The sequence below is a fragment of the Palaemon carinicauda genome, chromosome 26 (genome assembly GCF_036898095.1).
Source record: "Palaemon carinicauda isolate YSFRI2023 chromosome 26, ASM3689809v2, whole genome shotgun sequence".
NCBI lineage: Eukaryota > Metazoa > Arthropoda > Malacostraca > Decapoda > Palaemonidae > Palaemon > Palaemon carinicauda.
The window spans coordinates 105,120,776-105,134,079 of NC_090750.1; the positions used below are offsets into that span (position 1 = coordinate 105,120,776).

The 13,304-nt window shown below is 43.9% G+C and overlaps 1 protein-coding gene across 2 annotated transcripts in view; it reads right to left on the bottom strand.

The window, feature by feature from the left end:
• Positions 1-13,304, bottom strand: part of LOC137619757 (zinc finger protein 91-like) — a 152,327-nt gene that overhangs the window by 25,788 nt on the left and 113,235 nt on the right. Inside the window, exon 4 of one of the 2 annotated variants that reach the window (XM_068350063.1) lies at positions 6,206-10,900. The exons of the other annotated variant lie outside the window; for it this stretch is intronic. Within the exon in view, the coding sequence (XP_068206164.1) occupies positions 7,521-10,688 (3,168 nt within the window). The 5' untranslated portion in view covers positions 10,689-10,900 and the 3' untranslated portion in view covers positions 6,206-7,520. Of the gene's footprint in view, positions 1-6,205; positions 10,901-13,304 lie in introns of those variants that run through there. 2 annotated transcript variants of the gene reach the window in all.

Consider the following 13,304-nt stretch of genomic DNA (forward strand, 5'->3'; position numbering starts at 1 on the left):
TGGGTCAGAACTGGATCTGGTAACGGCAGACACTTCAGCCGTAGTTCCAATGCCAGAGGGAACCACACGCTGTTCGGCTACTTGTGAGCCACTATTGCCGCTACTCCCTTGAAAGATCTCAGTTTGTTGAGGACCCTCAATAGAAGGTTGTGAGGAGGGAACAGGTAAATCCTGGACCATATGTTCCAGTCGAGGGACATCGCGTCCACTGCTTCCGCCAAGGGATCCTCGTACAGGGACACGTAAAGGGGTAACTTCTTGTCTTTCGTCGCAAAGAGGTCTATCTGCAGTTCTGGGACTTGACTCGAGATGAAGAAGAATGATCCTGCGTCTAGGGACCATTCCGACTCTATCGGTGTGAACCTGGATAGAGCGTCCGCTGTCACATTGCGAACTCCTTGAAGGTGAACTGCCGACAGGTACCACTTCTTCTTTTCCGCCAGTCGAAAGATGGCCAACATCACCTGGTTGAGTGGTGGTGACCTCGATCCTTGACGATTCAAGCATCTCACAATCACCTCGCTGTCCAGCACCCTTATGTGGATCGAGCGACGAGGGGAGACTTTCTTTAAGGTAAGGAGTACTACCATAGCTTCCAGAAAGTTTATGTGAAATGTCTTGAATAGATTGGACCAAGTTCCTTGGGCCTTCTTCCGATGAGAATGACCCCTCCACCCCTCCTTCGAGGCGTCTGTGTGAATAGTCAACGAGGGGGGAGGTGGCTGAAGAAGTACCGACTTCTTTAGTTGCCTGACTTGGGACCAAGGCCTGAGAAGCGTACGTAGACGAAGCGGAACTGGTCTTATCAGATCTCTTCGCGCGTTTGATGCATTACTTCTCCAAACTCCGGTTGCATCCTTTAGCTGTGCTCTTAGCACCGGGTCTGTTACTGAAGCAAACTGGAGAGAACCCAGCACTCTCTCCTGTTCACGTCTTGATATCCTTTCGGAATCCAGAAGTCTCTTGACAGAACCAGCTATCTCCTTCCTCTTCTTCGCTGGGATGGAGAGTTGGTGTGACACTAGGTCCCAGTGGATTCCCAACCACTGGAACTTTTGAGATGGAGAAAGTCAAGACTTTTTTCTGTTGATCTTGAAGCCTAGATACTCTAGGAACTGGATCACCTGTAGGGAAGCTTGCAAACATTCTGTCTTGGATGCTGCCCACACCAGCCAGTCGTCCAGGTAGGCTACCACCTGGATTCCCTTTAGGCGTAATTGTTTGAGAACTACGCTCGCAAGCTTCGTGAAGATCCTTGGGGCTATGTTTAGCCCGAATGCCATGGCTCTGAAGGCGTAGAGTCTTCGATGTAGCTTGAACCCTAGGTAGGGGGAGAGTTGGCGATTGATTGGAACGTGCCAATAGGCGTCTGACAAATCTATGAAGACGGTAAATGCCCTCTTGGGCAGTAAGGTCCTTATGTGTTGCAGTGTTAGCATCTTGAACTTGCAGTTCACAATGAACTTGTTGAGTGGCGACAAGTCCAGAATGACTCTGAGTTTTTCTGAGTCCTTCTTGGGAACACAAAACAGCCTCCCTTGGAATTTGATGGACTTTACCCTTCGGATTACCCTTTTCTCCAACAGTTCTTGAATGTACTCCTCCAGAACGGGGGTGGAGTGTTGGAAAAATCGAGGGCACGGGGGTAGAGTGCTGTACCAGCTCCAACCCAGTCCATTCTTGAGTAGGCTGTGGGCCCAGGGATCGAAGGTCCACCGATCCCGAAAATTCTGAAGTCGCCCTCCTACCGGTATCATCTCACTTTGACTGCTGTTGCCCTGAAGCCTTGCCTCCCTGACCGCGACCACCCCTGAATCCCCTCCCCCTTGAGGGGCGTCTAGACGAACCTCTGGCTGCTCCTCTAGGCTTCGCTCGAAAGGTAGTTGACTGCCCTTCGAACGCTGGGTTAAATGCCGGAGACTTCGTCGACACGGCTTGGGGTACCCACTGGTACGTGGTCGGGGTTTGTGCCACCATCTGGGGCACTGTAGGCATAGGAAATTGCTGTTGCTGCTGCTGTCTGAATGGCTTGGCTGGCCGAGAGGGTAGCCTAGTCTTCTTAGTCTTCCTCTTTGGTTGGGGACCCTCATCCGGGGAAGACTTTCTCTTGAGGGATAGGCCCCACTTCTGGAGAAGGTTTCTATTATCCGTGGCGGCCTTATCTACAACCTCCTTGACCGCTTCACTAGGGAAGAGGTCTTTGCCCCAAATGTTGGAGGAGATTAGCTTCCTTGGCTCGTGCCTCACCGCAGCCGAGGCGAACACGAACTCCCTACAAGCCCTCCTAGCTTTGACAAAGCTATAAAGGTCCTTCGTCACTGTGACTAGGTGTGTCTTAGCCACTACCATGAACATCTCAAGGACCTTGGGGTCACTTGCCATTGTCTCCAGAGTCGTTTGATGAGACATTGAGGCAGCAAGTCTTTCTTTTGTCTCAAGCTCCCTTCACAAAAGAAAATCAGACAGCTTGGGGAGGTTCTCACCGAACTGACGTCCGGCAATATCAGCCTCCAACTTCCCGACTGAGAAGGTAAGATGGACGTCCTTCCAGTCCTTGTGGTCTATGGGTAGGGCCAAAGACAGAGGTTTACACTCCTCCAAGGAGGGGCATGGCTTACCTGCCTCGACTGCTTTCAGCACAGCCGTAAACCCTTTCTGCATAAAGGGGAAGGCTCTAGAAGGAGAGGACACAAAGGAAGGGTGCTCCTTACTCAAAGCAGGTACCTTCGAGTTTGAGAAGCCCCTCTCTTTCATCGAGCTTGACAATAAAGCTTGAGCCTTAGCGTGGTCCAAAACTATGACCTCCTTCGGCTCTGTTTCTTGCTTTGAGGCTGGTTCCTTCCTCAAGGGGGACTGAGCCCAACTTCTCCGAAATGACCATTTTTCCCGTCGTCATAAGCATGTGCTCAGCATACTTCCAAGGGATAACATCTCAGCACAAGGGAAGGTCTTTCACGCTGAGCTTCTTCTGGGGCCCACGTAATGCTGCAAGTCTCCGCATCTCCAGCTCCATTGCAGCCGCCTTCTCATTATTCTCCCTCTGCATCTCTTGGATCATTCCAACGATGGAGGAAAGGGTCTTTCCCAGCTCATCTGGGAGAGAGGACGATGTTGAGGGAATAGGTTCAGGGGCCTGAACCGGAGTAGCCGACACCTCGTCGACCTCTTCCTCTTCATTGTCTGGAGCCTGCTCTTCATCCTGGTCTTCTGCCAGAAGGTCATCTTCCAGACGCTCGGACACCTCCGACATCCTATCGTCCAATTGGATGTCCTGCAGGGCGTCCGCGACTTCAGAATCCACAGGGATCTGAACCACTGGTATCTCCACTTGAGGTTGGGGAATCACTGCATCAGCTGACGCCCTGGGGAAAAGGTAAGCCCTCATCTTCTCACTTGGAAGATAGGGCCCAGAAGTGTTCTTCTGAAAGCCCCTTACCCAGGTACGAAGCTTCTCCCTTGCTGCGTCCCTTGACTCCGCCGTCTTAGGGGAATCAAAAGCCTCAGTAATCAGGTTTGTGCACACGGTACATACCTGCGGGTCCCAATACCGGAGATCACCTTTGGAGACTGCGCATGCTGCGTGCCTCCTACACAAATCATGTCCGCAGAAGTTCTTGCTGCGGACGTTGCAGAAAACGCTTCCACACTTCGGATGGTCCTCCTGTAAAGAGAAGAAAATTCCATGAGTATCAAGTGAACTACGTATCACTGGATATACATAGCTTAGAGTAACTAATCTAGAAAGGAAAGACACACACTTGTATTTCCCGCACAGTCAATTGCTGCAACCTTCCAGATAATAAAATCGTATGGTTAATCTATTCTAGAGCAACCAATGAATAATTTCCAGAGGAAACAGGTGTAGCTCACACCCAAAAAATTATTTTAAAATGCTGGATAGTAGACAAGAAAGAACTCCCTTTCTTTATCTGTAAGGTTACACCAAAGGGTTGTGCGAGACAACACAAAAGTGTTAGAAAAACTTAGTGTTGTAACAAATACTATACTATAGTTTTCTCCCTACAGTATATACTATACTGAAAAATACTGGCTACAGTATAGAAGGTAATGTGCCGGCCGGCACACACCTTAACTAGTTCCAAAGTATACTACTTAAGAACTATAAGGTGGAAGAACGCTGGTTCAAATGCATGTGCCGGCCGGCAACTACACAAGATAGCACCCGGCTGCCGGCCACTAATCGTAGCGGCCAGCAGACAATGGCGTGACATATAGCCGGCCGGCAAAGGTATACAACCAATGCCGGCCGGCAGCAAAAGAACCAGAGAACTCCGACTGCCCGGCTGCCGGCCACTCAGGCCGGCAGCCGGGCTAGGGTACAACACTAGAAGAAAAACAGAATGGATGCCGGGATAAGAGACTGTACTACCTCATAACCCGGCAACCCGAAAGAGTGCACATAAGGAAGGGGAGAATATAACTTCAGGCTTCCTGACCAATGCCATCTGGCTCTACAGACAAACATGGATGAGAGACCAAGGGAGGTCCGGGCAGCACTCAAAGTAGAAGACCCTTGCCGGCCGGCACGCACTGCCGGCCAGCAAGGGACTGAGTCAACCCCACATCCTAACCTATGCTAGGTACAGATGTAGAATGACGGACAGGAATGCAATGGCTAGGCCATCACAAAGGAAAGAGGGGGAAAGGGAGAAGAGGGTCCTGTCAACCTTGCTCTAATAATGAATCACCCGCAGCCAAGAAAACTCATCTTAGCCTAGGGGAAATCCGAGGAGGGAGGCCAGCAATACTTGCCAACTCCCTCGGAACCAAAGCAAGGAAGGCGTTGTTATTCACAGAAAAGAGGATCTCATCCTCCACACCGAGAACAACAACACAGGACTAGTCTGCTAGATCACAAAGAGAAGGAATCATCTTGTACAGTAACCTTCGAAAGTGAACTAAGGAGGCTAAGCCTCCTATGTCTGTTGTCAGTCTAGCAAGGGAATCTCAACCACAAGCTAGACAGAAACAGACTCAGACTAAGAACTCTGATGTCCTGCCCCCTTTCTGAAGCCAGACTTACTGGAAACAGGAAGGAACAGAAACACCCTAATATAGTTGTATCTAAATTCAATTCAGATAAACCATTAGGGTTAAGCCCAAGGCTTAAACAGAGGGAAAGGGATTGCACACCTTCTCCGCAGAGAAGAGAGCAACCGGGGAGTGTGAGAAGGTATACTAAGGCCCCATAGACAACTAGCCTAGGCGCAAAGAGAATCGATTACCTAAATCACCGAAACTCACTCGTATAATATCTTGGAAGAAAATCAACATAATCTTAAATGTATAAAACTGCCTAAAGCTTCAATAAAATTTTAAAAACACTCGGAAATCTGAATATCATGCAGGAAAGTACTAGGGCCAAACGACTAGGCTACAAGGTCTAGCGTAGGCCAGAATCGGCAAATCCTTCGCCAAAACAAAAATACTAAGAGCATCATATAAAGAAATCCTATGTAACGCTAAACAGCTAAAATTATTAAAGCGAAACAGCCGGGAACGTCGCTCTGGCTAACTAAATAACTCATACCTAGCGAGCGACAGCGTCCAGGACGCCTCCGGTAGGCAACAGCTCTTGTAACAACGATATCACTATCAAATCACTTTTAAAATTACCAAGAGCTTACATTTATACATAAAAGAAATAATACTCAACTTATCAGAAGCAGAAGAAGTTGGAGAAAGCATTATAAGTTGAAATAATCCAAGAATTGCGAGAAACACAGGGGAAAAACACCGAGTTGTTGAGCTACTCAAAAAGGAATACAGATGGCGCCATGAGTGGCGCAATGCACGCTTACGAAACGGGAGAGGAGAGATACCTTGCGAGCGGCTCTCCTTTCTTTCTCGTTTTCATTTTCTTGCCAATTGACCCCTTCGAAGTGTTAACTCTGTTCGGGGTGCTGATTGCTATGTGGCGTGTCAAGAATACGTCCTCTGATATTTCGCGATATCCCTGGTTCTTTTATCAGGGATATTCGCTCCAGGAGTTAGAATTCTGGGTACCTTAAGGTAAATTCTCTGAGAATATTGCTGTAGTTATATACAGTATACCCAAGGAAGCTACCCTTTAGGAACTTCCATCAGGACGACATGGCTTGAGCCCAAAAAAGAGATTACATCAAGAAAATCACAAAATTCTTAAAAAATAATGATAATTTTCTACCTTATTACTATACTTATATTCAACAAACAAAAAAAGCTATCTCCGTACAAAATTACTTCTAAATAATTGCATGGCTTCACATTCCAATACAAGTAGACTGGATTTTGATTCTTCCTTCCTGCTAACATTCATAACTTCACTACAGTACAAGAAGCAGGTAGAATCATCCAGTATTACTTTCAAAAAGAGACAAAGTCACCAGCATTGTTTCAAAAGGCTTAATGCTGTATATTATTCTCTAAGCTTTATTTAGGCTGTGACCAAGCCAATCAACTACTGCCCCTGCAACTGAATCAGCAGATATTTACAGGTTCAAACTTAGTACAAATGTTTTTTCTGTTGACGATGTTTCATTTCCTGGTTTTTATAATGCTTATTTATTAAACATTGTTATCTATCTTAAAATAAACTCATTTTTCTTTTATATAGTTTATTCTTTACATTCCTATTTCTTCACTGCATCAGACTGTCAACTATTTGGTCCCTTGGGCTAGTGGCTATTTGCTTTTGCCCCTTAGCTTCTAATAGTAATAATTATGCTAATATGACAAATTTGCAAATAATTTATATTTTTCCAAACTATACAAACCTGGATCTCTTTACACTGGAGATGCATTTTGGCAACAGCTGGAACTAGCTGTAAAACTTTTAGCTACTTAGCGAAGGGAGAGCGAGAGTTGGACCAACCACTCTGCTCACACCAGCAGTTGCAACTGAACGTCTCTTTGCAATTGCGGCAGGACTTCCTGGGGGAAGGTGATGGCGGAACCAGTATGTGTTAAGAGCTCCAGGATTGTATACATAGGGAAAATGCAAATTTTTTCCAAATTTGTCATTTATTACTGCACTACATACAGACCCTAACGATATTTACAGTGGAGACTCACCGTTAGGTGGGTGCAAGTCCAAAAAACTAACTGGCTAGTGCCTGACCTGGGGGGCTACTCTGTGCTTCACATGAGCTCTTTGGAGGCACCATGTCACCTCGTCGACTCTGAGAGCTAACGGCCTGGGCAATCGTGCGAAGGGGTAAGAACTCTCACATCTATAATCTTTGCTGTTTTTTCTCCTTTATTCCAGATCCCAATTTCAGATTTTATAGCACCTCCTTCTATGATGATTCTTGAGGAAACCTTCAGAGCAAAAAGCTTTACCACAGTCCGTGTACATGAATGGTTTTTCTTCCATGTGGATTCTTAAACGTTTATCGAGTCTCTGTTTTAAATTATATGTTTTGCCACATTCATGACACTGGAATAGATCGCTCATGTGATTTCTTATGTTTAGCGAGATAGTTTTTCGAAGTAAAGAATTTTCTACAGACATTGCACTTTTATGGCCTCTCTCCCATGTGAATTCTTAAATGTTTAGCGAGATATGATTTTCTATTAAATGTTTTGCTACAGACATCGCACTTGTATGGCTTTTCTCCCGTGTGAACTCTTAAATGTTCAGTGAGACTTTGTTTCAGGGTAAATGTTTTGCGACAGACATCGCATTTGTATGGCTTTTCTCCCGTGTGAATTCTTAAATGTACAGTGAGACTGTATTTCGAAGAAAATGTTTTGCTACAGACATTACATTTGTATGGCTTCTCTCCTGTGTGAACTCTTGAATGTTCAGTGAGACTTTGTTTCAGGGTAAATGTTTTGTGACAGACATTACATTTGTATGGCTTCTCTCCCGTGTGAACTCTTAAATGTTCAGTGAGACTTTGTTTCAGGGTAAATGTTTTGCGACAGACATTACATTTGTATGGCTTTTCTCCCGTGTGAATTCTTAAATGTACAGTGAGACTGTATTTCGAAGAAAATGTTTTGCTACAGACATTACATTTGTATGGCTTCTCTCCTGTGTGAACTCTTGAATGTTCAGTGAGACTTTGTTTCAGGGTAAATGTTTTGTGACAGACATTACATTTGTATGGCTTCTCTCCCGTGTGAACTCTTAAATGTTCAGTGAGACTTTGTTTCAGGGTAAATGTTTTGCGACAGACATCGCATTTGTATGGCTTTTCTCCCGTGTGAATTCTTAAATGTACAGTGAGACTGTATTTCGAAGAAAATGTTTTGCTACAGACATTACATTTGTATGGCTTCTCTCCCGTGTGAACTCTTAAATGTTCAGTGAGACTTTGTTTCAGGGTAAATGTTTTGCGACAAACATCGCATTTGTATGGCTTTTCTCCCGTGTGAATTCTTAAATGTACAGTGAGACTGTATTTCGAAGAAAATGTTTTGCTACAGACATTACATTTGTATGGCTTCTCTCCTGTGTGAACTCTTGAATGTTCAGTGAGACTTTGTTTCAGGGTAAATGTTTTGTGACAGACATTACATTTGTATGGCTTCTCTCCCGTGTGAACTCTTAAATGTTCAGTGAGACTTTGTTTCAGGGTAAATGTTTTGCGACAGACATCGCATTTGTATGGCTTTTCTCCCGTGTGAATTCTTAAATGTACAGTGAGACTGTATTTCGAAGAAAATGTTTTGCTACAGACATTACATTTGTATGGCTTCTCTCCCGTGTGAACTCTTAAATGTTCAGTGAGACTTTGTTTCAGGGTAAATGTTTTGCGACAAACATCGCATTTGTATGGCTTTTCTCCCGTGTGAATTCTTAAATGTACAGTGAGACTGTATTTCGAAGAAAATGTTTTGCTACAGACATTACATTTGTATGGCTTCTCTCCTGTGTGAACTCTTGAATGTTCAGTGAGACTTTGTTTCAGGGTAAATGTTTTGTGACAGACATTACATTTGTATGGCTTCTCTCCCGTGTGAACTCTTAAATGTTCAGTGAGACTTTGTTTCAGGGTAAATGTTTTGCGACAGACATCGCATTTGTATGGCTTTTCTCCCGTGTGAATTCTTAAATGTACAGTGAGACTGTATTTCGAAGAAAATGTTTTGCTACAGACATTACATTTGTATGGCTTCTCTCCCGTGTGAACTCTTAAATGTTCAGTGAGACTTTGTTTCAGGGTAAATGTTTTGCGACAAACATCGCATTTGTATGGCTTTTCTCCCGTGTGAATTCTTAAATGTACAGTGAGACTGTATTTCGAAGAAAATGTTTTGCTACAGACATTACATTTGTATGGCTTCTCTCCTGTGTGAACTCTTGAATGTTCAGTGAGACTTTGTTTCAGGGTAAATGTTTTGTGACAGACATTACATTTGTATGGCTTCTCTCCCGTGTGAACTCTTAAATGTTCAGTGAGACTTTGTTTCAGGGTAAATGTTTTGCGACAGACATCGCATTTGTATGGCTTTTCTCCCGTGTGAATTCTTAAATGTACAGTGAGACTGTATTTCGAAGAAAATGTTTTGCTACAGACATTACATTTGTATGGCTTCTCTCCCGTGTGAACTCTTAAATGTTCAGTGAGACTTTGTTTCAGGGTAAATGTTTTGCGACAGACATTACATTTGTATGGCTTTTCTCCCGTGTGAATTCTTAAATGTACAGTGAGACTGTATTTCGAAGAAAATGTTTTGCTACAGACATTACATTTGTATGGCTTCTCTCCCGTGTGAACTCTTAAATGTTCAGTGAGACTTTGTTTCAGGGTAAATGTTTTGCGACAAACATCGCATTTGTATGGCTTTTCTCCCGTGTGAATTCTTAAATGTACAGTGAGATTGTATTTCGAAGAAAATGTTTTGCTACAGACATTACATTTGTATGGCTTCTCTCCCGTGTGAACTCTTAAATGGACAGTGAGACTTTGTTTCAGGGTAAATGTTTTGCGACAGACATTACATTTGTATGGCTTTTCTCCCGTGTGAACTCTTAAATGTACAGTGAGACTGTATTTCGAAGAAAATGTTTTGCTACAGACATTACATTTGTATGGCTTCTCTCCTGTGTGAGCTCTTGAATGTTCAGTGAGATTTTTTTTCAGGGTAAATGTTTTGCGACAGACATCACATTTGTATGGCTTTTCTCCCGTGTGAATTCTTAAATGCACTGTTAGATTAGATTTATTAGAAAACGTTTTCCCACATTCACTGCATATGCATCGCTTCCTAGCTAGAGCATTGGAGTTAACATTACCAAACATCCTTTTTTTTATCTGCTTCTCATTTATTTGATTCACCTCTTGATTCAAAACATCTTTCTGTAATAATTCTCTTCCACTGATTACACATGAAAGTCTTCCCTTTTCTTTTCCTTTATCCTCTTTCACAGCTGTCTCTAAGTAAGTGTCTACACTTTCCTCATCATCAACATCCCCTTTCCAATTTCCTGAACCATTTCCACTCACTGATGCATCGTACTCGTAGGAATTTTCCAAGTTGCTTTCGCTAGAATCAAATATTTCTGGCTCTACTTTGACTTCCAATTTTGGGTCCAAGAAAAGAGCGCCATCATTAAAGAGAGCAACACTGCCAGACGTATCATTATTTTCTGGATCGACAGCAGGTGAAAATAGATCTTCAATTTCACTGTTCATTGAAAATTCAAAAGGTGCTTCAGAATTCATCATCCTCTCCATATCAAAAGATGACAAACCCCTTAATATTATTTTCAATAGACTTCAAAGAGGAAATTAAGACTAAACTTCCTATTCTCAGACATCATACTGTACAACAAAAACTTCCGACATGACCCTTTCTTTTTCCGTCTTACGTCTCTGGCATAGACCTTCAGTAGCTTACAAGCTTTAGCGGCAAGAGGTCGATGATTCCTTCCTCTGGGATTAAAAGTCTGAAATAATAGAAAACTAAAATCAGTTGGAGAAGAGCAAAACTCAATAAAAATAATGGAGTTTTCTAAAAATAAAATAAATTCATAAGTTATGTAATTTGTATTTTTCCTAAACATACAAACCACAGTCTTTGATCTGTGTTCTATCTGTTCTTGTTACACATTTCAGGCATCTAAAAATCTCATATCCTCTGTAGATTCTATAATCCACAGTATCTCCTGTGACATTATTGGTTTTATTCTTTTAATAGTTTTCCCCTTGCTCTTCAAAAAGACAAAGACGTTTCATCCATTGTCTTATTTCCTTTACTGTACTTCCTCTCCAGTCACCATCAAAATTGCCTTGCTAATACTGCTATGCACCTCTGAGCCTTCCTCCAGAATTATGAACAGCAAAAGGCTTTATAGTAATCTTGCACAGACAGGAACATTTACCACAAACTCTTTCATATCTCTCCCTCTGCCTTTTGCTTTGGTTCTACTGTTATGGCAAAGTAACATTACTCACTTGGTAAGTTGTTTCTTTCTGGTTGCCTTTGTGCTGTCCAGTGCCTTCTTAAGACCTACAGATACCCTCCACCCCTGTGAAGATGGACCCGGAATTCTGCAATTTTAGGCTGAGAGGGTCTGGAAGAAGAATGACTTTTCATCCGACATCAGCGTAAAAAAAACTGCCTATTTAACTTGATAAACTCGTTGTATAGAACCGCTTTTCCAGGGGAAATAGTTTCGTCCCTTAAACCCCAAAATTGATCTGATGTTAAATGGACTATGCTTATGCTTGACCGTTTCCCAGGAGACTGATCGAGCAGGAGATATGGGAAGAGATCGGGGAGATTCGGGAAGAGATTGGACGGGAGGGGGGGGGGTGGAATTAAGAAGCCCGAAGTTTCTTCGACTTCGAGGAACACCCTCAAGACAAAGAATCTCTCTTAGACTTCTTGCACCTATGTCCAAAGCACTTCCACTGTGAGGCAGACCACCTCCAACACTCAGGGCAGGTGGTGCCCCGGTCACAACACGCCCTACGCAAGCTATATGTTGAGATATTTAGCAGTGTGACCATCCACGTAAAAGTTATTTTGTAGTAAAAACTGTTGTAACCAAGACTTTCCCAATACCACCTCACTAGGGTATGGGGACGCAACAGTATTACCTTTATACTAGGTACACAAGGGAGCATGGTTTACCTGCTGTGGTTTGAGGTCAGCTTATGCAGAAAACCAAGGATGCTGCTTTCCCCAAGAGAGAACACGATGAAGAAAAGAATTCATACTGACTAAAACAGGATACAGTGTCCTCAACCTTCTGATACTTGTCCAATAAGGAGCGTGCATTTTATACCAGCTATTGTGCAGCAAACACAGGGCCAATAGAAATGTATCGAGCCTCCTGTGGGTCATATCTTGCAGACAGTGGGCTGTGAAAGTGTTCTTAAATTTCCACACTCCAGCCTGAAGAACCTGTCACTGAGAAGTTCCTCTTGAATGCCAGGGATGTAGCTACGCCCCTGACATCATGAGCTCTGGGGCGACGTGAAGGATTCAGCGCATGGTCTATGACCTTGCAAATCCATGCTGAGAGGGTGTTCTTGGTGACCCTCCTCTTGGTCCTCCCTGTACTGACGAAGAGTGCAGGCACATGGGGACGGGCTGCGGCTGTTCTCTTAAGGTAAAGCCCAAAACTCCTCACTGGGCAGAGTTAGAGATGATCAGGGTCATCTGTTACAGAACGAAGACTCGAAATCCAGAAGGAGTCGAATCGAGGATTCGCTACTCCCGGGTTCTGAGTCTTAGCAACAAACACAGGGACGAAGATGAACGTTACCTCTCTCCCCTCCCCTTGAATGGGAGATGTTGTATGAGAGACCATGAAGTTCACTGACTCACTTGGCCGAAGCCAAAGCTATCAGGAACACCATCTTCCAGGTTAGGTGGTGATAATGATTTATACGAGGTCTCTTTAGAGACCTGACAACTCGAACCACGTTCCATGGGAGAGGTCTTACTTCAGACAGAGGACAGGTAAGTTTATAACTCTGTATGAGTAAGGAAAGTTCTAGCAATAAAGAAATGACCATTCCATTCAGTCTAAAGGCGAGGCTTAAGGCTGAGCGATAGCCTTTTACCGCCATGACTGACAGGCGCATTTCTTCACGTAAATACACGAAGAACTCTGCTACTGCTGGAATGGTGGCATCGAGAGGAGTATTACCCCTTCCACACACCAACCACAGAAGACTGTAGGGTAATCTTAGCCCTGGCACCCTTCAGCTCCTGAGACCAAAGCAAGGCGGCATTGGTCTTTGCCCTCTCGAGGGAGTATCTCTGGGTTGGTAAACAAATTGAGAACCTTCAAGAGAGTCTGAAACTGCCAGAATGCATGTTGCGACACTTTCTGCTCT